Consider the following 24347-nt stretch of genomic DNA (forward strand, 5'->3'; position numbering starts at 1 on the left):
TAATAAGGCCATAAAAAAAGCAAATCAAGTACTAGGATTCATTTCTGGTGGGTAGAATTGAAAAGCAGGGAAGTTATGTTAGACTTGTATAGAACCTTGGTTAGACCACACTTGGAATGCTGTGCCCAGTTCTGGTCTCCATATTATAAAAAGGATATAGAAGCATTGGAGAAAGTTCAAAAAATATTCACAAGGATGATACCAGAACTGAGAGGACATACTTATCAGGAAAGGTTGAACAGGTTGGGGCTCTTTTCTCTACGAAAGAGAAGGCTGAGGAGTGACCTGTTAGAGGTCTTTAAGATAATGAGAAAGGGTTTGATGGGGTAGATGTAGAGAAAATGTTTCCATATGTGGGGAGTCCAAAATTAGAGGTCATAAATTAGTCACCAATAAATCCAATAGGGAATTCAGGAGAAACTTCTTTACCCAAAGAGTGCTAAAAATGTGGAACGCATTATCACAAGGCATAGTTGAGGCAAATAGCACAGATGCATTTAAGGGGGAGCTCGATAAGCACATGAAGGAGAAAGGAATAGAAGGATATGCTGATAGGGCTAGATGAGGTAGGGAGGGAGGAGGCTCGTGTGGAACATAAACACCGGCATAGACCAGTTGGGCCGAATAGCATGTTTCTGTGCTGTAGACTCTATGTGGGTTAAATTCGATAAGGCCCGATAACGGGCGTAGGAGTCACGGTGCGTGATTAACCCACACCTGGTGTTACTGATACAGGCAGCACACGAGAATCGTGCTGCATCCTCATTATCATGATTTCCACGAGCAGCCAGCGCTATCCATGCCATTGAGTGGTGGAACGCACCAGCAGGAGGCCCAATATGGGGAGCGGCCAGCACTAGGTAAAGGCAGCCTGCACCTCTTAAAGAGGAGGTGCACTGTCAATGGAAGCAGTGCAGGATGACAGGCAGAATGGCTGGAGTGGCAAGAGAGCTTGCCCCGAGGTTCTCCAACAGCGCACTGGAGGTCTTAGTGGGAGGGAGTGCAGAAACAGAGAGCCATTCTGTACCTTTAGGGTGGCAGGAGACTCTTGAGACACTAGTTGCGGAGGCAGTGGGAGGAAGTGGTCATGGAGGTGAATGGCAGGAGCATAGAACCACGCATGATGGATAGAGTGTCGGAAAAAGTTCAATGATTTGACACAAGTGGTCAAGGTGAGTGAATGCAAATGTCAAGTGGCACATCCTACCAACCACAGCACTGCTCCACACACGACATCCCTCGCCACCCACCCACCAACAAACGCTGCCCATCCATACACAATGCTGCACTTCAGATGCTGCATCTCACCCTCACATAGTAGCACTCTTGCAATCCACACACTCACCACTTACAGGTCGCACACACTGGCACATCTGTACACCTAATCCTCCTTCTCGTTTTCCACATCTCCCTCATCCCACAATCTTTTCTAACGCACATGTTGCAGGTGGTGGCAGCACGTACGCCTTACTCGCTCCTATCCCCGCTCCACAACTCAACCCGTCTCCCTTTGTCATTGTAGGTACCCAAGAACTGGAGCCAGCACCGTCCAAGGTTGAGGAGGAGGAAGACACTGATAACGAAGCCACACCATCACTTGATCTGACACCTGCATCCACCAGCTCAGATACTGACACTGCACGTCCTTTAGAGGCTAGGCTAGAGGAGGGATCTGCACATGGTGAGACTCCGGGCACAAATGTGCAGAAGCCAGAGTGGGGGGAATGGATACCACAGGTGCCAGCTTGCCAGAGGGTGAGGTCGCACAATGGTTCTGCTGCTGAGGAATCAGATAAGGACTTCGATGGGCCAGGCTGCAGAAGACGGCTGATACACCACCAAATGCTTGGTGCGCTGGAAAGCCTGCCAGAAAGCCTGGGCACAATGTCAAGGGGCGTGGAGGAGACCACTTCGAACTTGGCACAGGGCTTTGCACAGAGCTTGAAGCCCATCCTTACCCACATGGAACGGGTGGTCACCTCTATCAGCACACCTGTGGAACCCACTGTGATGCAGCGTCTGATGACTAATGTCGCGGCTTCCATTGCAACATAAACCGATGTCATCAAAGGTCTGCATGCTTCAGTTGAAGCTCAGACAGCTGCTATGGCAGCTCAGAGTGATGCTTGGAAGCTCAGACTGCTGCTATCGTGGCTTTGGGGACCACTGTGGAACGGGGCTTCCAGGGTGTCACAGCACTCCAGCAATCCGTTCTCCAGCTGATCACCAAGAGTGCTGAGGCGCCGCCCCATGGCAGTCGAACCCGCTGTCCTCCCTCCGGACGACAGCATTCCTGCTCCAACCCTTGCCACTCCACCAATGCCCTTGCTGTTGCCTACCAGCCAGGCAGGCCAGACTGCTGCAGCCCATGTTGAGATGTTGCAGTCTGAAGCTGGGCCCTCCCGGACCAGAGCTGCCAGAGGTCATCCTCCAAGGCCATCTGCACTCTCCTCAGTTGAAGGTCAGCAGCCTTCCACCACCCATGCTCCAGCCACTAGGATGCACCTCGTAGCAGCACTAGGATAGGTAAAGGCACATGAATGACAGGCACTGAGGGAATGCACAAGGGTGAATAGTGTAATGTTTGATACTTGAGTTAATGTGTTATGTCATAAATTTGGATTTGAAGTCACAGTTGATGGCGGTTTTTATTTATGCGATGAGCTGCGGGAGTAAGCGATATGTAATCATAAGGAGGACGATTTGATGGTCATGTGGGAGAGGACAGGTGGGGAGTGTTGGACTGTTGGTGACTTGGGAGGTGTTGCTGATGTTACAGATATGCCCGCTCATGAATAAGGTGCGCACGCAGAGCCCTGGCAGACAGGGCCCGTACACTTTATTGCTTCCTTGCGTCTTCCTCCACTTCCTCCTCCGTCTCCTCCCCTTCCTCCTCAGCCTATCCCCCCTCCTCAGCCTCTTCCGCTCCTCCACCACTTCCTCCTCAGCTCCTTCCTCCTTGTCCTCCTCTTCTTCTGGTTCAGGGTTTGCCGGATAGGCAGTGGCAAGGGCTGTTCCTTCATAAGGGCGAGGTTGTGCAGCATGCAGCATACCATAGTGAATCTTGATGCCCGCTCAGCAGAGTACTGGAAGGCTCCACCAGAACAGTCCAGGCAGCGGAAGCATTTTTTATATACCGTAGCTACTCTTGTATAGGAAGCTTCAATAAACACGTACAATTGTACCAGCAGCCAGAAGCAATAATCCAGCCATTAACCTGCAACACCTGCATGATCCCTTTAGATTGCGTTGGTGGGGAGTCCTCCAGGCCGTCTAAGACATGTTCAGCTATTCGTGGTTAAGAAAGTTTGTTGGCTGGAGCGTTGAGTGCCAAAATGGTGTCTATCCCTTTAAATCAGCTTTGCACACTGATCTAGCACATATTCTCCTTACTTTACACGATGCCGGCGTTCGTTATCTGCACGTGCGCAAGCGCCTTTACCAAAATGGCGTCCGGCGCACGTCATGCTAGAAGCGTGCATGCGCATTCCGGACACCATTTTGGGAACTTAGGAAGCCGCGTAGTGCCTGAAAAATGGGCGCTACACAGCCCAATTTCTAGGCCGATGTAACTCCCTGTAACTATGCACTGGTCGGGGCGGGTTGGGGGTGGGGCCACCATTCTGGATCCACCTTGGCATCAAAACAATCATCCTGCTTGGGGTAGAAAGCCACAGTTCTACCAACGTCCAGTCTTTCTAAGACCTGCCCAGGCAACAAACCCCCATTTTATCTGTTAAAGTGGTTTTTGTCCAACACTCGAGAGGCTATGAAAGGAAGAATCTGCCTTTCACATCCTCAGAACATCCCAAAGTGGGTCATAGTCAATGAGTTACTTTTGTAGTAAAAAAATCACATGGTTACAAAATAATTCTGCATAGAGTACAAAAGTATGGAAGTCAAGATGAACCTTTATAAAACGCTGGTTCGACCACAACTGGAGTATTGTGTCCAGTTCTGGGCACCGCACTTCAGGAAAGATGCAAACGCCTTAGAGAGGATGCAGAAAAGATTTACTAGAATGATTCCAGGGATGAGGGACTTTGGTTACGTGGATAGACTGGAGAAGCTGGGGTTGTTCTCCTTGGAAGAGAGAAGGTTGCGAGGAGATTTGATAGAGGTATTTAAAATCATGAAGAGTCTAGACAGAATAGATAGAGAGAAACTGTTCCCATTGGTGGAAGGGTCAAGAACCAGAGGACATTGATTTAAGGTGGTTTGCAAAAGAACCAAAGGTGACATGAGGAAAAACTTTTTTACGCGGCGAGCGGTTATGATCTGGAATGCACTGCCAGGAGGGGGTGGTGGAGGCAGATTCAATCATGGCTTTCAAAAGGGAACTGGATAAATACTTGAAAGGAAAAAACTTCCAGGCCTACAGGGATAGGGTGGGGATGTGGGACTAGCTGAATTGCTGTTGCAGAGCCGGCACAGACTCGATGGGCCAAATGGCCTCCTTCCGTGTTGTAACCTTTCTATGATTCTATTGTAAAGAAGGTCCTTCAGCCTATTTGATCTCACCCTTCCAGAATACTAACCCATGTGTCTGCCCTTCACACATCTAGCAGTTTCTTAAATGAGTGCTTTAACTGCCTTGCTGGCAATCTGTTCCAGTTGTTTATCATTCAAAATACTTCCTAACATCAGCCCTAATTTTGCCCTTCAAAAGCCTGAGCTTCTGCTCTTACCTTGCTGACCTCACATACCTGAAAGTAATGATTTAGCTTTGTTTTCTCTATCCTGTTACTTATATACCTTTATAAGCTCCACTCTTAAAACATCTCTTTTTGAGGCTGAAGACGCCTAGGTTATTAAGTTGTTCTTCATAACTCTTCCCTCTGACACCAGGGATCAGCCTCAGTAATTTGAGCTGTAGATCAGCTACCTGATGTATGCTGACGACACCCAACTATAATTTTCAGACACCACCATAAAATTAAATTATCAATCGGATTAAAGTGAAAATAAATAGGTCGGTACATTATCCTAAGCATCCCTTTGTATCACTAGATCTAATACTTATTTTTACTAATTTTGCTGCTTCCGAAATCTCTTGCCAGTTTATGTTGTATCTAAAGTTACGTTGTGTCGACAGTGCTATCAAGCGGCACTTACTCATCAATAACCTGCTCACCGATGCTTGGTTTGGGTTTCGCCAGGACGACTCGGCTCCAGACCTCATTACCGTCTTGGTCCAAACATGGACAAAAGAGCTGAATTCCAGAGGTGAGGTGAGAGTGACTGCCCTTGACATCAAGGCAGCATTTGACCGAGTGTGGCACCAAGGAGCCCAAGTAAAATTGAAGTCAATGGCAATCAGGAGGAAAACTCTCCAGTGGCTGGAGTCATACCTAGCACAAAGGAAGATGGTAGTGGTTGTTGGAGGCCAATCATCTCAGCCCCAGGAGTTCCTTAGGGCAGTGTCCTAGGCCCAACAATCTTCAGCTGCTTCATTAATGACCTTCCCTCCATCATAAAGTCAGAAATGGGGATGTTCGCTGATGATTGTACAGTGTTCAGTTCCATTCGCATCCCTCAGGTAATGAAGCAGTCCGTGCCCACATGCAGCAAGACCTGGACAACATCCAGGTTTGGGCTGATAAGTGGCAAGTAACATTCACGCCAGACAAGTGCCAGGCAATGACCATCTCCAACAATAAAGAGTCTAACCATCTCCCCTTGACATTCAACGGCATTACCATCGCCGAATCCCTCACCATCAACATCCTGGGGGTCACCAGCCATATAAATACTGTGGCTACAAGAGCAGGTCAGAGGCTGGGTATTCTACAAGGCACAAGTCAGGAGTGTGATGGAATACTCTCCACTTGTCTGGATGAGTGCAGCTCCAACAGCACTCAAGAAGCTTGACACCATCCAGGACAAAGCAGCCCGCTTGATTGGCACCCCATCCACCAACATAAATATTAATTCCCTTCACCACCGGCGCACTGTGGCTGCAGTGTGTACCATCCACAGGATGCACTGCAGCAACTCGCCAAGGCTTCTTCGACAGCACCTCCCAAACCCGTGACCTCTACCACCTAGAAGGACAAGGGCAGCAGGCACATGGTATCAACACCACCTGCACGTTCCCCTCCAAGTCACACACCGTCCCGACTTGGAAATATATCGCCGTTCCTTCATCGTCGCTGGGTCAAAATCCTGGAACTCCCTTCCTAACAGCACTGTGGGAGAACCTTCACCACACGGACTGCAGCGGTTCAAGAAGGTGGCTCATCACCACCTTCTCAAGGGCAATTAAGGATGGGCAATAAATGCCGGCCTCGCCAGCGACGCCCACAACCCATGAACGAATTTTTAAATAAATGAAATTGAGCATTATCCTGGAACATTTCTAACAATATCTCACCAAGATTATCTTTTTCTTCAATACTGCTATCATACTGTTCTTGAAGATCCTCGAGCTTAAGGTCAAGTTCTTTTAGTTTGTTCTGTTTTTCTTTAAGTGTTGCCAAGGTGGCACTGAGTTCGTCCTATTAATTAAAGAGATGTTTGTCGGTTAAGAGGTTGCATGAAAAAAATATATCATTTTTAAACGCAGTCTGGAAGATATTTACAATGACTGACATCTCATTGTAACTACAAGTTGTTTGATTAGTTTTAATGCCATATTTTTGTTGCATTTTATTCCAGCGGTAATCTGGGGGTGGAGTTTCCGCCTGTTTCCGTTAGTTTTGCGCCCAGATTCCAGCGCAATCGACCAAACCAACGCAAAAGATCAGGGAATTTTAAACGTGAGTTACGCCCAAAATCCACATACTTTAGGGTTTTCTGCGATCTTTTATGGTGGTTTAAGATTCAATTCCCCCGGATCAAGCCCCGCCCACAAAACTGGCCGCGCCCCCACGACGACATTGCAAGATTCCGCCGATTGTGCTGGTTCAGGAAGGCTCTTCAAATTGCACTCATTTTCTTAGGTGCACAGGCACTAGTAGGCACATTTTAGAAGTTTTTACATATCAAAAAATATTTAATTAACTAAGAAACTGACTCGTGTACACCAAAGAAACTATTAAATGGTTCAGTATAGTTTTTTTTAAGTCAAATCAGGTTATTCCAGGTAGAGGGCTGGACACTCTTATTAAAAATTAATATTTTTGGTGATGCATTAATAAAACTGCACCAGGTTACCACTCTTAAATATATCAATGAATATTTTTTTAATGGAAAAAAAACATATTATGTTCTATTGCACTGCCCGATAGCGCTGGTTCATGGCAGATTTTACATTTGTGATTATGCAAATTTATTTTATCGTAAATTTAAACTGTCGTCTAATCAGCGCAATTTTGAGCACATTTTGGGCACAATTTCCCGATTGCGCCCAAAGCGGAAACTCTACCTCCTATACGTACAAATCACCTTTTTATGACATGAGGTGGGGATTTTAATCTCCGGGTAGTTGGCAGGTGGAACATGCGGACCAGCCGCCTCAGACCTGTGGCAGGAGGCCCAGTCCATTTTGAGGGCCAGGCCTCATTAACATTCATCCGGCAAGCTGCGCACCCCGAACAGGTGTACCGCTGAAGCCTGCCGGATCTGGGCCAGCCCAATATCAAGCAGCCTGGAGGCCGACCCGGCCAGCAGAAAGTCGGTATGGGGGAGCGGGGGGAGTGCGATTGCGGAGAGGCGGAGCTGGGAGCAGCAGTGGCCTACATGATTCTTGTGGAGCCCAGAACAGTACTCCTGTCCCTCTTGGTCCCGCAAAAATAATTTTCACACTTACCTTATTAGACCTCTTTCTCTTGCTCGCCAGGTTTTACTGAGCAGAGCATCCACAGCACACACTCTACCCAGTATATCATAAGACACTCTTTTGCATGGATTCATGAGGCTCCTACCTGATTCAAGCAGGCACCTGGGCTGCCCAGTGGAAAGCCCAAGTTAAGACGGTGGCGAAATCACATCGATTTGAACTCTGCTACCGTCCCCGTTCAGCTAGGTGGAGTAGTTAAAATTGCCCCTATTATCTTTAAATTATAACAATATATAATTTACAATATCTGAAGTCGAACTTATAACTTACCTCAGCCGCAGCCAGTTTTATCCGTTTCGGCTCTACCTCTTTAGAAACTCGAGAATACAGATCCATTGCTCTCACCCACATGCACATGGATTTACAAGCTTTGGACACTTTCTCTACTTTTTCTGGCACAAAATCAGGGTTATGAATATATTTCTGAAGCCGTTGCAGAATTTGGGGTTTAATGTTGTCTTTGTCATAATCCATGAGTTTCTTCAAGAAGTTTGAATCACCAAGAACTTGTTTAGCTGAAGCCCAGTCGGTTCTACAAAATATGAAGAAAAAATTGGCTTAATTAGTCTTTAAGGTCAGTGCACTAACTCAAAACAAATTTATGATAGTCAATGAAAAGTAAGAAAAGTGATCCATTGGAAGGGCTATGATTTCAAAGCATTACCACAACTGTAACTTACTCAATAGTAGAGGTGTCTGCTGCTCCGAAACATGAGTCCATTGGTCATTGGCAGGTATCTCACAATACAACATCAACAGCAAGAGGAAAAAGTGGCCATGAGGCACACAACTTGCAGGAGACACTATCCCAGAGAGTGAAGCATACCACAACAGAGTCAACTACCTGTCATGACACAGGACCTGTGAATGCATTGGCTCGAGCTCAGCAGGGAGGCTGAGGTTGAGGTGTGCCATCTGATTGAAGAAGGTGGTAAAAGTCACCCGTGTCCCCAACTTATATGCCACAAAGACTTTTCAGTTATTCATAATTGATATTTCAATAATTAGACGCTTTTCCATGGACTGCTCCATTAAGGAGATAACAGAGGCCCTGTATCACTGCACATTCAGCTACATAAACTTCAGCATTAACTAGAGCAGCAGCAGCAGCAGCAAAGAGGGGTAAAATTTTACCAAACTGATAACCTTCCTAAGGTTCAGGCCATAAATGACTGTATGCATGAAGCCATTTGTGCACTCTCCATCAATCATATGGCATACAAAATATGAAGCATTCTTATTTCATAAATAATTAATTTGTTACCGATGCAAGAAAATACTGCATATGTTCTGTTTACTTTTGGACAACTCATGCAAGTTTTTTTTAAGGGCGAATTAATGTTATTTTGTGTTTCAGTACATGTTATAAGTTTTAATGGTGTGTAACATAAAGTGACCTCTTGTGTGTACAGTGAGCTTCTGCATTTTGATTGCTAGTTTATTTTATTGCTGTATGCTCCCCTACTTGAAGCAGTTTTAATGGTGGATGGCTGTCTATTGGTCAGCTGCAGAGAATGCAGCAGGCCTGCCTCCTTTCTCTCCAAATTACCTTGATGTATTGGTGCTCTGAGATGTTGGTCCTGATAATCCTGGGCTCTGGGAGGTCGGAAGGTAAGATTTCCATCCAGGGAGGACCAGGAATTTAGGGTGGAATCCCAGTTACACCGGGATTCCACATCTTAAAGATCCGGTGGAGGGGCTATTGGCAGACTATCCACCCACACCTCTGCAGGAGATGTGTCCGGGGAAGTTATTGGGCTTCCCTGGGAAACTCCACCCAATCTACCAATAAAAGACGTCAGCAGAACTCGTGCCCAGGAAATGGCTGGGTGCCACTAAGACATTGGGGCGGGCACTTTTGATCTCGCCTTGCAGGCACAATTGACTCTCCCTGGTCATTTAAACGACCCATCCCTGTGATTTGGTATGGGTTATGCTACAGGTAGACGGAGGTTCCACGCTGGTGCAACAGGCCCCAGTGAATTTCAGGGCTGTTGTTCTTTACATGAGGAGTACTATAGACATGCAAGTTTGATTGTTGCCAAGGATCTCCTTTGCCAGAGACACCAGTGGCATCTACAGAGGAAACCTCAGTAGCCACATCCATGTTCTAAAATCTCCTGTTGAAATATGGCCCACATCGGTTTGTATCCCCTGGCAATTCAGAAGAGGCAATCAGGAGGGTTTCTCCTCATAAGGCCCATTTACCCTGAATGAGCATTGATCACTGGGCATCTTCGAGGTTCCATAATCCCTGCTTCATAGTTGTCTGCAACTGTTTTCTGCGCAAGCGAAATCTGGAACTGAGTGTGGACTCCAAATCCTCCAGCAGTAGCACAGCACGCATGAGAGATGCTCCTCTACGCCTTTGGCACATATTACGGAGGTTGCTCCTGCAGATATGATTCTTGCTTCAAAGTAAACAATGGAAGACGGCAGTGAGATATTGGGCAAGTGGTGAGCGGAGCATCTGCTCCGCCCGCCCACTGCAGTCAGCGAGAGGACCAATCAAGTTTCGTAGTTGGGCATCATTAACGTTGAAGCTGACAGCGCTAATTATAGGCAGCTCGTCAATTGAGAGGATAGGAAATCTGGCAGGGTAGCCGATCTTAATGGGTCTGCACCTTAAGGGAAGGGGTGGAAGCATCGTGAGTGAAAGGGAGCAGCGGTTTATAGTGTTAGGAAAAGTTTTTGCAGCGCGTACAGCAGCAAGCAGATCAAATATTGGAAGCCTTCAAGGCTCAAAACACATTTGGGGCTTCAGTTAAAATGAGTGCCAGACCTACTTCCAGTTTTTTCTTACTGCAGCTAAGTATCCCTTTAAATACTGCTGGAAATAGCCATCTCCCGGCTTGGACCACCCATGGTCTGTAGGCAGGTTAAGGAACTAGCAGTAGCAACACAAGCAAATACAAAACTGGCATCAGGGTCATTTGACCTCAATTTACAAATATTACTGAGACACCCCCCCCCCCCCCCCGCCGTATTTCTGGCAGGGGCCCTGGCCGCCAAAATCGAGGTCCATTCAAAAATCAGAAAGGACAGGCAACCAGCATTCCCACTGGCCAATGAGAGTGTCAGAAGTGGTTGTTGTTTTTAGTTAGACAGATCAACATAGATTAATTATGCATCGGCATCTTATAAGATCATTACTCACTTTGTATTAAGCAGGATGCAAATGGCTTCCATGACAGTTGTAACAAGATCTGGAGGTTTGGTGAATACTCTGACTTCAGATATATCTGCTTTGTCCAAAGAGTCAAGAGCTTTGTTTGCTGCGTCCAAGGCAGGCAGTGCTTCATCAAGATCCCGCTGTGCATCATCAGCTATTGCTTGGGTCTCTGCAGCTTTTATCTTGGATAAAGCTTCATCTTCCTGCACAACGCTACGGATCTAACATGCCCAAAACATACAATTTGGAATAATAAATCTCACTTCTATATTGGAACATTATTCAGTTCAAACATCATCAACTGAATCATCCTACATATAGGCTGCTATAACCGTGAAATGTTTTGAGAAACTATCATATTGATTTCATAATCCACAACAGAAAAGGGAACATAACTGTAAAAGAAGTTGAAAATATATAAAGTATTGTTAATAAGTAATACAAACAGCACTGCACTGAGTGGGGTAATACATAAGGAGTATTTTTATAAGTGGAGTAACCTAAACTCAGCTGCAAATCATGGCATCACCAATGAAACTATTCTTCAAATATACCATGTAATATGCTCAATCAAATTTTGGTGGCTATGCTTTAATAAGTCAATGTGAAAATTCCTACTCCTAGGGTGTAAAGAAGCTCGCTTTCACATTAACACTAGTTGGTCTCCAGTGGCACTACTATCAGGGAATTGGAGATACCGAGGATGTGAGTAGGGTGGTGTTGTGATGGAGGTGGGATGGCGTAGCTAAATATTTTGTGGCAGTGCACCGTTAGGTGATATAATTTATGTAGTGCTCCTTGGACAGAATTTGTACATATGGTTGAAGATAGTTATTTATGTGGTATGCATGAAACTACATCTGCAAAGTTGTTTTTTAACAAATACATAGCCTACCTTTCCTTCCTTCTGTGTCTGGAAGATTTTTGTAGTTTTTTTTTTAAACTGTTAGTTTTGGTGCAGTTTTTTTGTTGCTTATGGTGTATGTTTCTTTTAGGTCAGAACCATCCTGCTCCACTGCAGAATCTTGGAAAAATCAGGTCGGGGAAGGCAGCAAATTTGGGAAGGGCAGGGTTTGGGTCGGGAATCGGTATGTTGACAGAGAAGAGGAGGGGGGGAGAATGAAAAGCGGCCGAGGTTAAGAGCAGCAGCAGATGAGAATGTCTGGGATGGTAGAAACAGGTGGGGAAGCCCGGGGTTAGGATCAGTATATGATGGATTAGATCATTCTATGCACAGCTGGCACTTTGAGCGGCTGCTCATGTGTGATAAGGAGATCTCTGGGGAAAAATTTATGACAAGAAAAAGGATAAAAGAAAAAGATGTGGAGAAAAAGGGTAAAGAATATTGCGGTAACCTGGAGGAACGAATTGTCTGTCCTTTAGAGAACCTGCCTGATTTTTATTCCATTAAAATCAGATTACCGTTCAGGCAGTGAAAATGAAAATCTACCTCACCGTGGCATACCAGCAAATGGCAGATGTGTTAAATGAATACTTCCTAATAGTCTGGCTAGCTCCAACTCATTTGGAAAGCAGCTCCAGACAACCATGAGGAGAGATTCCAAGCCCACATAAATGCTTACTGTTCTATGCTCTCATACAGAATAGTGTATATTATGAGGAGCTATCCTCAAGCAGATGAAAGAGACAGCACTGTTCGGCATGCAGAACAGATCAACAAGTTTAGCCCTTTCAAATGTAGAGAAAGAAGGGAGAAAAAAAACATACACTAGAAAATCGGCTTCAGCAATTGAAGTTTAAAGAAGTAGTAACATTTTTGTGATCGGTAGGTTCTTAGGTAATCTGTAGGTGTCAGCTTTGGCTCAGTGGTAGCATTCTCACCTCTGAGTCAGATGGTTGTGGGTTCAAGTATCACTCCAGATACTTGAGCACATTACTTAGGCTGTCACTTCAGTGCAGTACTGAGTGGGTGCTGTCTTTCGGATGAGACGTTAAACCGAGGCCCCGTCTGCCCTGGATGTAAAAGATCCCAGGACACTATTCGAAGAAGGGCAGGGGAGTTCTCCCCTCTGTCCTGGCCAATACTTATCTCTATCTAAATGGCGTCCTAAGCATCCAAAATCCCGGGCAGGAAGCGCACGATCAATACAAAGTGAAGTGCGCAGCCCACATATGCAAATAAGGGGTCTATTGCCTGTTTGAGGCCTCCTCTGCACACCTAGCCACTGCTACCTCCCTACATGATCACCCCCTTCCCAGTCAACCCTCTTCCCAATCACCCCCATCTCAGTCCCCTTCAATCACTTACCTGAGGGCCGCAGCTGATGTCGCAGCGGCCCAATCTTCCATTCCGTTTCACCAGTGCGCTGCGTGTTAGTGTCCGCAGCTCGCCAGCTCGATGTTAATGAGGTCCAAGGCCCAATATCGGGTGCACCTTGGGCCTCACCATTCAGGCGCATGGATGACTGAATTTCTAGGACAAGATTTTAAATATATTGTAGACAACATAAACACTACTGGAGTTCCAATGGTGTTGCTCAAAAGAATTGCAGCCCCTTCTGAAGAAGATGTGAGAGGGATGCTTAATTGCCAGAACGGGCATTTACGAGATTCAACAGTACACAGTTAATAATCATGGGCTTCCTTTAAAATTGTTGTCTTCAGATTACTTACCTTGTCTGCCTCTGCATGGTCCACACTCAATTTCTCCATTAAAGCTTGTACATCAATTGCTTTCTGTTGAAGAACAGGCTCTAGAGCTGAAAGATCAATTTGCATTTTGTCTACCAGCTCATTAGTCTCCAGCAATTTGGAAAGACCATTCTTCACACGATCCCGAGCCTATTATACAGGAAATTTAAAAATTAATTAACTTATAATGACACTTCCAGCCAATCAGATCATACCTAATGCAGTAAGATTACATAATCAGCACAAGTACATACGAAAAGGTTGAATACTTATAAATAAAAATATGAAACATTCACCACATTAAAGAGCAATTAATTATTTTTAGTTAACTATAATCAGAAAATGCAAAGATCCTTAATCAAATTCTCAATCATGTCCCACTTTGAAAATGTTGAGCTCTTGTATATCTCAGAAAGATAACCAGAGACCCTGTATGACAGAAATAAAAAAAGTGATTGAATATTTAGTTTTGTGTCTGAGAGGACCAGGTTGGTGGAATTACCTTCCAAGGTGGAGCTAGGTGAATTCTTACTGCTCTTTGGAGAATTATGAAAATAGATTATCATGTCACAGTTCTATACTGGGTAATAATATAATTTCAGGTATTATTTTATAAGTTTTGTGTCTCACGGCATGAAAATAGCAGTTAACAATAAAAAAATCCTTCAGCAGTGACCAACTTTACAATATCTGAAAGTGTACCAAATCTGACAGAAGCTGTGGAGGCTAGTGGCAGTGCAAGGGCACTGAGCAATACTGTGGTTCCACAACGAGCGTCCTGTTTCATATCTTGCTCTGCTCACTTGCCAATCTGTGTGACGTTGAGCAAGAAGATGGCAGAAAGAGGCTATGCTGTCCCCAACAAGCACATTGGGATATCTGATAAAAGTCATGCCTGGACGGTCATTGCTCCCTGACTACTGAGGACATTGGTAGCAATATGGTAGCAACAAATGTTATGAGGATTTCATTGAGGATCCAAACTCCAAGTCTGTCAACCAAATAATTTCATGCAACACAATGTAAATGCATGAAATGGATAATAAGCCAACACCAAATGGGACTACAAAATGTAATCCACCATAACTACCAGTTCTCGAGAGAACTTTCAGTCTGTCAAATGCAATTAAAACTAAAAAATGATCTTTGGTTCAGCATGGATATATTTCAAATATTCTCTTGATGATAAAGACAAAAGTATGAATATATAATTCACAGCAGTCCTCGGTAAAACAATTCACTCACACTTCATAAATCTTTAAAGGCAACAATCCAGTATTTCCCGGGAGAAAAATTATTCTCATCATGTAAAAGCCACAAATAATTAAAATGTTTTATTATGCTCCACATTTTTATATAATTACTAGACAGGAAGAAAATATCTCAACTTTATTACCATCTGGTTGTCAATCTATACTATAATCTATAATATAATAAATAATATATCTAACACACATTTCCTATCCATCATACTTCAACCAACAATAAATTGCATTTATATAGAGCCTTTAATGTAGTAAAACGTCCCAAGGCACTTCACTGGAGCATTATCAAACTAAATTTGACACCGACATAAGGAGGTATTAGGACAGGTGACCAAAAGCTTGGTCAAAGAAGTCAAAATCCTGGAACTCCCTTCCTAACAGCACTGTGGGAGAACCGTCACCACACGGACTGCAGCGGTTCAAGAAGATGGCTCACCACCACCTTCTCAAGAGCAATTAGGGATGCCAGCGACACCCACATCCCATGAACGAATAAAAAAAAGGTTTTAAGGAGCGTCTCAAAGGAGGAGAGTGAGGTAGAGAGGCGGTGAGGTTTGGGAGGGAATTCCAGAGCTTAGGGCCTAGGCAGCTGAAGGCACCTCTCCAAGAACAGTAAATTTCAGAGTCAGAATATCTGCGTCTTAATTGACATAAACAGTCACACTTAACCTACAGCCAATTAACCAATTAAACTCACTCTGAATTATGTATTAGTATGTATATAACAGCAATTAGATTTGGTGGCCTTAAAGGGATAAAGCTTCATTTTAGCAACAGAATAATACATTTGGGCATTACATGGCATAATACTCCTGTCCTTATAAAGCAGTGCACCATCCCATTTGCTATGAGCAATGCCACAGGATATCCACTAATAATAATAAAAACAGATCACATAATGCACATTTCCTGTCCATTACACTTCCGGTCACACTGAAAATTTTGGTGTCACATTCTTAAAATAAAATAAACAAAATAATCATTTGGGAAGTGCGAGGTTCTCCAGCCATTGAAATAGCTAAATTAGCAGAAGGGCCAGATTGTCTGTAACCCAATTGACCTTTTTAATCACACCTGAAAATAAGAGAAAGAAAACCAAGGTTCTGGCCTGTAGCCTGAACAGCAATTAAGCTTTCTTGCCTTAAAGGGGTATCACTTCAGTAGAAGGCTCCGTACTATCAGATATTGATGAACAATGCAGTCTGCCTAATCTCCCAAACTCACTCACTACAAAATATTTGTAGTCTCAATCGTGATTTTAAAATGTGATGGCTTATTTCTACAGGAACACTGCGTCATATTTGGTGTCCAATGAAAGTAAAGTTCTGTAAGTACTCTTGGAAATTATGTGACACAACCGTACCCACATTCCCACTTTATTAATAACTAAATGCATTTGCTGTACATTATCTTTTCATGGGGATGTGTAAAAGTTACCTTTTTTTTTAAAGCATTAAATTAATAGTCTGTATTGTGAAAACATGAAATATTTTGAATTTTAATTCATCCAGTTTGCAAACGTTGGCACTAAGAATAAGGGTTAGCAAGAAGTGCAAATTACAGTCTCATGCCTGTATGTACCCGACCAAAATTTTTCATTTGTTAAGTTTAAAAAATGGCGAGGGGGTGGAACAATTTTTAAAATGCCTTAGATATTGGGTAAGCTCCTTATTTAATGAGGGTGCCTTGAAGATTCTGATGCAGTATGTGCAGCAAAAGAGATATCCTATTTGAAGCAGAATACTAGCCTCCATTGAAAAACCAAGTTCAAGCTTTAATGTATCAAATGCTGAAGATATTTTCAGATATCTGGTCAAGTGCCAAGGTAAGTGTGATCCCCTTTAGACGTACTGGGGGCTAAATTGAGCTACATGGATGCGCATGCACGTTTCCAGCATGACTTGCGCCAGACGCCATCTTGGTATAGGAGTTGGCGCAAGCGCAGATATTGCACGCTGGAATCATGTAAAGTAGGGAGAAAATGGCTTCAATCAGTGTGATAGACTCCATTTTGGGACTTAACACTCAACTCAACGCACAGTCTTAACCCCGACCATCTGAACGTGTCTTAGAATGCCTGGAGGGCCCACCACTGGCGCTATTTAAAGGGACCATTCAGGATTTACAGGTTAATGGCTAGATTATTGCTTCTGGCTGCCGAGACATTTGTAACTGTTTTTGGAGGTTTCCTACACTTGAATACTAGGACGCGGGGACATAGCCTAACATTTAGAGCCAGGACATGCAGGACTGAAGTTAGAAAATGCTTCTACACGCAAAGGGTGGGAAACTTTTGGAACGCTCTTCTGTAGACGGCAGTTGAAGCTAGCTCACTTGTGAAAGTTAAATCTGAGATTGATAGATTTCTGTGAACCAAGGCTATTAAGCAATATGGGACTAAGGCGGGTATATAGAGTTAGGTCACAGGCCGACCACAATTTCATTGAATGGTGGAACAGGCTCGAGGGGCTAAATGCCACTGCCACTTGCTGCCTCTTGATATGTACCACCTTCTCCTGCAAGAAAGCATGCCGTGTGTCTGGGTGATGTGCCTGTCATGGATGAATAGCTGCCAGTGTGTGTAGCCTGTGAGTTGTGGGTGGGCGGCTTGAAACAGTGGTCATGTGTAAGGGTGAGAGGAAACATCTGGTTGGAAGAGTTGAGTACTGATGGAAAGAGTTTGTTGATATGTTGGGAGGGGGGATGTAGTGCGTGGTGCATTTGGGATGAGACGCCACTTGACAGTTGACCTCACTCACCTTGACCACTCATGTCAAAGCATTGAACTTCTTCCCGCACTGCATCCATGTTCAAGATGCTGTGCGCCTGGCATTGACTTCATCCCCCGCTGCCTCCCACTGCCTTTTGGATATATGTCTGGAGGGCCTCTTGCCCTCCTCCTCTCCCACCCTGCTGCGGATGTAGTATGTCCCTCCTTCTGTCCATATCTTGCACAAAGGTCTCTAGTGCATCAGCAGAGAACCTTGGTGCATGCACTCTTGCAGGCCTGGTACCAACTCAGATTGGCACATTGGTGAGGTCTGGCGTGCAGATTGGAGGATGTGAGATTTATGTTTTAACATAACTCATCAGTGTGTAAACATAGGGATGGGACCTGCGTCTGTTTTACGTGTGCGATTTCTGATCTCTGTTCAGACTCCGTGCAGACAGTTCAGCAAATAACAGGTACCAGCTACCTTTAAGAGATTTCTAAGAAACATCCACTCTTAAAGAGATAGAGTTGCCTCTAGTGGTAGAAAGTGCAAATTGCATTGATTCCACGTGCAAGGCCCGGAATGGAACGCTGAATGCAGGTGAGTCCTCCGGTGGGCTGAAACTTGCGTCCCTGCCTACGCAGGGGCCGTTGGGCGTGGGATAATAGCACATCACGCTACCTACGCCCAAAAACGGCCCTTTTCCAATTTTTCCCCCACTATTCTCATTGCAGCATAGTTTACATGGCACAAACATAACTTGTGACCTGGTACGCCCACAGAAAAAGGGAAAAGAAGAAAAACTGAGAGGAGAGAAAAAGAGGCAGAGGAGGGAGGGGAAAAGAGAAAAATTGTCAGCTTTGTCTGGAGGAAATTAAAGACCTGGGGCTCGAATTTAGCAGGCCTGCGGGTTCCCAGCGGGTGGTCCTCCGGGAGCGTGGAAAACGCGGACGGCTAATCGTGTGCGTCCCCCACGCGATCGCGGGATAATTGACCTGATTAAGCCCTGCTTCCGGGTTCTCCGCTCCCCAGCTGTGTGCCGGCCGGCTGCGCATGCGCAGTACCGTCGACGCGATGTAGGAGCTCCACTTAAAGGGGCAGTCTCCCAAAGCCCCTCCTGCTGCAAGCAAGAGGTTTGAGACGATGGCTCAGCAAAGGGGAAAGGCTGCGCCCCGTTTTTCAGACCTGGCACTGCAGCTGATGCTGGAGGGCGTGAGGAGGAGGAGGGAAACACTCTTCCCAGAAGATGGACGCAAGTTCCCTGCCGCCGCCACCAGGAAGGCATGGGCAGAGGTGGCGGCGGAGGTGAGCAGCAGGGGCAACACTCCAAGGACTTGGGAGCAGTGCCGCAAGCGCTTCAATGACCTGACTAGGTCTGGCATGGTGAGTACACCAACGCACCCTCCCACATCCCGTCCCCACCATCACGCCAAACAGATCACAACCCCTCCTGCACAGCCACCACTGCGCTCCATCAGCAATCCTCACAGCCACTCATTCACCATCCTCGCCGTGCACGCAAGTACCCACCGTCCCTGACCCCACCCGAACACTACCACACACCCCAATCCCCATGCAATGGGATGGGCACGTGGCCCACGCATCCTCCCATCCATCCGCGCCACGCTCAACCCAACCACACCGATGCTCGATGCGTCTCACGTTGCAATACGCACCCACTCACACATCTGTGTTTTGCCTTCACAGGAGAAGAGAAGCAAGAACAATAGGGAAAGGGCACGCACCGGAGGTGGGCCGCCGCAAGTGGTGGAGCTCACCGACGCCGAGGTGGAGGCGCTCGACCTCGCCCGCACGCGACATTGCCTGTCGGTGGCTGATGGCGAGTGTGTCGCTGCCGAAACGGCTGGTAAGGGAAAGCTGACACTCAACACCCATGATCGCGAGTTACCGTATCATCACCTGCCATCAGGCGCACTGTCAAGTTGGTCCACATGCCTCAAAGTGCCCTCTGTTCTCTTGCAGGTCCGTCTGTGTGTGAAGCGATCGTGGAGGGCGATTCCTCAGAGGACATGGCGGTCTCTGAGGGTGCATCGTCACATCAGAGCCAACCATCCACCAGCGCAGAGACACGCACCTCGGTGGGTCCCCCTCGCCAACTAGTTGGGGTAGCACTTGGTGAGTCACCGCGCACGAGTGAGCATGAGCAGACCCTGGTGGCAGGGGCAGCCGCGGAGGGTCCGCGACGGAGGGAGCACTCATCTCCAGGCTCTGCTCAGCCGGACCCAGATGCTGAACCCAGGGGGCCACCAGTGAAAAGGAGAGTCGTCGAGGGCCACCAGCTAATTGCTGAGGTACTGGGAGAGGTGCCGCGCGCATTGTCCACAATAGCGCAGGCGATGGAGGAGTCCAACTCCTGCATGTGGGCATTGGTGGCGCAGGCACAGGAGGGTACCGGCGACACAGTGTCGCGGGTAGGTGCGGGACTGTCTGCGGTGGAAGACAGGCTGGCCTCCCTCGAGCGTCACGCACAGCTCCAGATCGAGTCCATGCAGGCCCTGACAACGTCTGTACGGATTCAGGGTGAGCAACATTCCGCCGCCACCAACAGGCTGAGGGATACACTAGGGGTGGCCTTGCAAGGCCTCACACATGCCATCCAAACTGCCGTCCAGCAGGGTGGAAGGGGTGATGTGGGCCGAGGCCAAGAGAGGGATGATGGTGACCGGGGACATGGAAGCGGGGACGCTTCTCAAGGCGCCCCCACGTCCCACCCGTCGCCCACCTCTCAACCAGTACCCGCAATGGTGCCTCCTTTCCAGGTGGCCGAGTCTGCCCCTGCCCCGGTGCAGGAGGAGCAGTCTGTGGAGGTGCCGTCACGGGCACCGAAACCCAGGGGCCGTCCGCCAAAAGCATCTACCCGGTCAAGGCAAGAACACGAGCAACCTGCCACTACCTCTGCTGGAGCCACAGGGGTAGCACCACGTAGGGGTTCCCGGAAAAGAATTGCAAAGGCCTTATAATCACAAAGGGAATACACCAGGGTGCTTATTAATTTGTACATTTTTTTTTATATAATGTCACATTGGAGATATTAAATACTCTATTCTCACCACTCCTTCCACCTCTCGTCCATTCTTCCGCGGCTTGTGCAATAGGTGCGTTCCGTGGAGGCCATCATGACGGCGAACACCTGCTGCCACCCATTGGGCACACTGCTGTGGGTGCAGGATTACTGGCAGCACTCTTCAGTGGAGGGGGCTGGTATGGCCGCTCGCATGTGCAGGTGAGGAGATGCGAGCGCCTCGCAGTGTCTGACTCTAGGAGAACCGTTGATGTATGAGTGCCTTCCTGGCCCGGCGACCATCCCGGTGAGTCGCGGTTCGGCGCATGGGTCGTCCAACATCCTCTGGCGCGTCCTCCTCCTCCGCCTCCTCCTCCTCCTCCGCCTCCTCCTCCTCGCCCTCGCCTTCCTCAATGTGGGTGGCGGGTGTGGATGGGGCCTCCTCCAGCGGCACCCCTCTCTGTTGGGCCATGTTGTGCAGGGCACAGCAGACAACTATGATTCGTCCCACTCTGAATGGTGTGTATTGCAGCGCTCCCCCAGAACGATCAAGGCACCTGAAGCGCATCTTGAGAAGCCCTATGGTCTGCTCAATTGTAGACCTGGTAGCAGTGTGGCTGTCATTGTACCGACGCTCCGGCTCGGTGATGGGGTTCCTCAGAGGTGTCATGAGCCACGTGTGTAGGGGATACCCCTTGTCGCCGAGGAGCCAGCCGTTGCCGGCGTTGGGTGCCTGCAGGATGGGCGGGACGGCGGACTCCCTGAGGACGAAGGCATCGTGGCAGCTGCCGGGGTATCTGGCGCACACGTGTAGGAATCTCTGGCGGTGGTCACAGATGAGCTGGGCGTTCATGGAGTGATACCCCTTCCTGTTGATGAACAGCCCTGGCTCATGCGGAGGTGCCCGTATTGCGATGTGGGCGCAGTCGATTACACCCTGCACCCGTGGGAAGCCGGCCATGGCATGGAATCCAACCGCCCTCTCCTCTGGCTGCGCTCGTCCATGGCGAAGTTGATGTAGTGCGAGGCCCTGCGGAACAACCCATCGGTGACCTGCCTTATGCACTTGTGTGCAGAGGACTGACAGACCCCAGTGATGTCCCCGGTGGCACCCTGGAAGGAACCGGATGCGAAGAAGTTGAGGGCAGTGGTGACTTTGACGGCGACAGGTAAGAAGATGCTGCTTGGTCCATCAGGGAGCAGCTCGTCGTTAAGGAGGCTGCAGATGTCGGCGACTACCTGGCGATTGACTCTGAGCCGACGTATGCACTGCTCCTCGGAGAGGTCCATGAAGCTGAGCCTCGCTCTGTACACCCTGTGCGGAGGGTAGTGCCTCCTGCGACGCATCTCTCTCTGCGGTTGCCCTCCCTCCTGCTGTGCAGGTGTGTGTGCCGCAGCACCGTGTTGGGGGGCCCCACGTCTCCGAGGCGGACGGCGTGGACTGCGAGGCTGCTGGGGCTGGTCATCCTGTTCGTCCTCCGACGATGTCAACGCACCACCCATCTGGCAGGTGTTGGTCTGAGGGGTTGTGCAGGGTAGGTGGGTGGGTCCTCGGACTGGGGCTGCGGTTTCGTGTCGGTCTGTCCTCTGGCTTGGCGGGGGGTGGTGGAGGGCAGGGGTTGCCCTATGTGACGCGGTGGCCTCCTGCGTGGGTGAGGGCTGTCCCCCGTGGAGCGCACCTTGGCACCTGCCACAGGCTGCTGGCTGCAACACGCCTGGTTGGAGAGGGACTATTTCCCCCAGTGTGTGAAACTCACTGCCTTGAACCTAAAATCCCACACTTCCTCTTTTGACAGCTGCTTCAGCTCATTAACTGACCACAACGAGCAAGGTAAGTACTCTCAAGTGGAACCCCGCTGGCTTTAATTGCCTGCGGGATTCCCACCAGCGGGGCTTGCGTGCGCAGCCCCGCACGTCAGCGCGGTACCCGGAAGTGGCCGGGATTTCGTCGCGATCCGGTCACGTGACCGGATATCGGGATTTTCGGGGCCGCCCCGCTGGGAACCCGCCGGAAACACGATCCCAAAATCGAGCCCCTGGTCTCTGAGTCTTAATAATTTGCATCCTTACGAAAATAACTTTAGTCGATGAGAAGAGTTGGAGGGGTAAAAATTGGACACTGATGCACTTATTTTACTGTGAAACAAGAGCCAATTTCAGGGACCAATGTCTTGATTCCCCGTGTGCAACTCCATGGATCAACTAGCATTTTATAAATACGGTATGTGTGCACAAATTTCCTGTCCGTTCTATTGCACATCCTGTGTCATACATCTCTGTCACAATTCAAGGCAAACTTATTCTAGGTAAAATTAATCTAGGTAATTGTTTGCAGCTAATTGGGTCATATGAAGATCTATTTCAACAATGTTTAAAAAAAATAACTAGTGCCTCCACATTTTCAAATTAATTGTTATAGTTCTTTATTACTCCAGCCTGGTGTCTCAGTTGTTCATTCTACAACCTTCCCATCCACCCTTCTTCTTCTCTCTCCTTCTGTCTTCCTCCTTTCCCTCTCCATCTCCTCTCCACTCTGCCCCCTCTCACTCTTCCCCCCCCACCCCGTTTCCTTATTTCCCCTTTCTGCTTTGGCTTTCTTACTCGAGGCTGCCTCTTGTGGTAACTCACCCACTCCAGCACAGCCCACTTCCTCTGGGCTTTGGAACATAGGAATATAGGAACAGGAGTAGGCCATTCAGCCCCTCGAGCCTGCTCCGCCATTTGATAAGATCATGGCTGATCTGTGATCTAACTCCATGTACCTGCCTTTGGCCCATATCCCTTAATACCTTTGGTTGCCAAAAAGCTATCTATCTCAGATTTAAATTTAGCAAATGAGCTAGCATCAATTGCCGTTTGCGGAAGAGAGTTCCAAACTTCTACCACCCTTTGTGTGTAGAAATGTTTTCTAATCTCACTCCTGAAAGGTCTGGCTCTAATTTTTAGACTGTGCCCCCTATTTGTAAAATCCCCAACCAGTGGAAATAGTTTCTCTCTGTCCACCCTATCTGTTCCCCTTAATATCTTATAAACTTCGATCAGATCACTCCTTAACCTTCGAAACGCTAGAGAATACAACCTCAATTTGTGTAATCTCTCCTCGTAACTTAACCCGTGAAGTCCGGGTATCATTCTAGTAAACCTACGCTGCACTCCCTCCAAGGCCAATATGTCCTTCCGAAGGTGCGGTGCCCAGAACTGCTCACAGTACTCCAGGTGCAGTCTAACCAGGGCTTGCTGTTATTTGTTTCTGACTGTGTTATTCCTTCCTTCCCTGTTGTCTAAGCCTGCTCTATCTTACTCCTGACCGATTCCCCCCCCCCCCCCCCCCCAGCCACTAATTCTGCTCCACCTCTCCCCCTGGCCTCTAACAGCCTCTCTACCTTCCCCCTCCGCCTCACTCTACCTTCTCCAGCGCCACAATACTGCGTGGTGTCTCTGCCCTCTAACTCTACTTGACCTGAAGACTGCACTTGGTCTTGACTCCTTGGGACAAATTTTAACACCCACCCCCCCACGACAGACGGGAGAAGGTCGGGAGGGGGGGTAGGCTGAATGTTGAATATGTGAAACTTGACCCCAACCCGCCATGAATGCGCCTACATCCGATTTAACCTCAGCAGGTTTGGGGGCAACCGAGTAGTCTGCTCTGGAGAGGCGGGTCCGTAATTAAAATATTTAAATGAGGCTCCGTTCCTGAGATTTTGGTAACCATTTGAATTAAACGGCTGCAGGCTGGATT

General features: G+C 47.6%; 1 protein-coding gene across 1 annotated transcript in view; it reads right to left on the bottom strand.

Annotated features, from left to right (window-relative positions):
• The window catches only part of dnah6 (dynein, axonemal, heavy chain 6), a 475651-nt gene that overhangs the window by 165914 nt on the left and 285390 nt on the right, over positions 1 to 24347 (bottom strand). Inside the window, exons 50-53 of the mRNA XM_067983622.1 lie at positions 13587 to 13754; positions 10938 to 11173; positions 8051 to 8312; positions 6374 to 6497 (exon numbers count right to left, since the gene is read on the bottom strand). Of these exons, the coding sequence (XP_067839723.1) occupies positions 6374 to 6497; positions 8051 to 8312; positions 10938 to 11173; positions 13587 to 13754 (790 nt within the window). The remainder of the gene's footprint in view (positions 1 to 6373; positions 6498 to 8050; positions 8313 to 10937; positions 11174 to 13586; positions 13755 to 24347) is intronic.

The sequence above is a fragment of the Heptranchias perlo genome, chromosome 4 (genome assembly GCF_035084215.1).
Source record: "Heptranchias perlo isolate sHepPer1 chromosome 4, sHepPer1.hap1, whole genome shotgun sequence".
Classification (NCBI taxonomy): Eukaryota; Metazoa; Chordata; class Chondrichthyes; order Hexanchiformes; family Hexanchidae; genus Heptranchias; species Heptranchias perlo.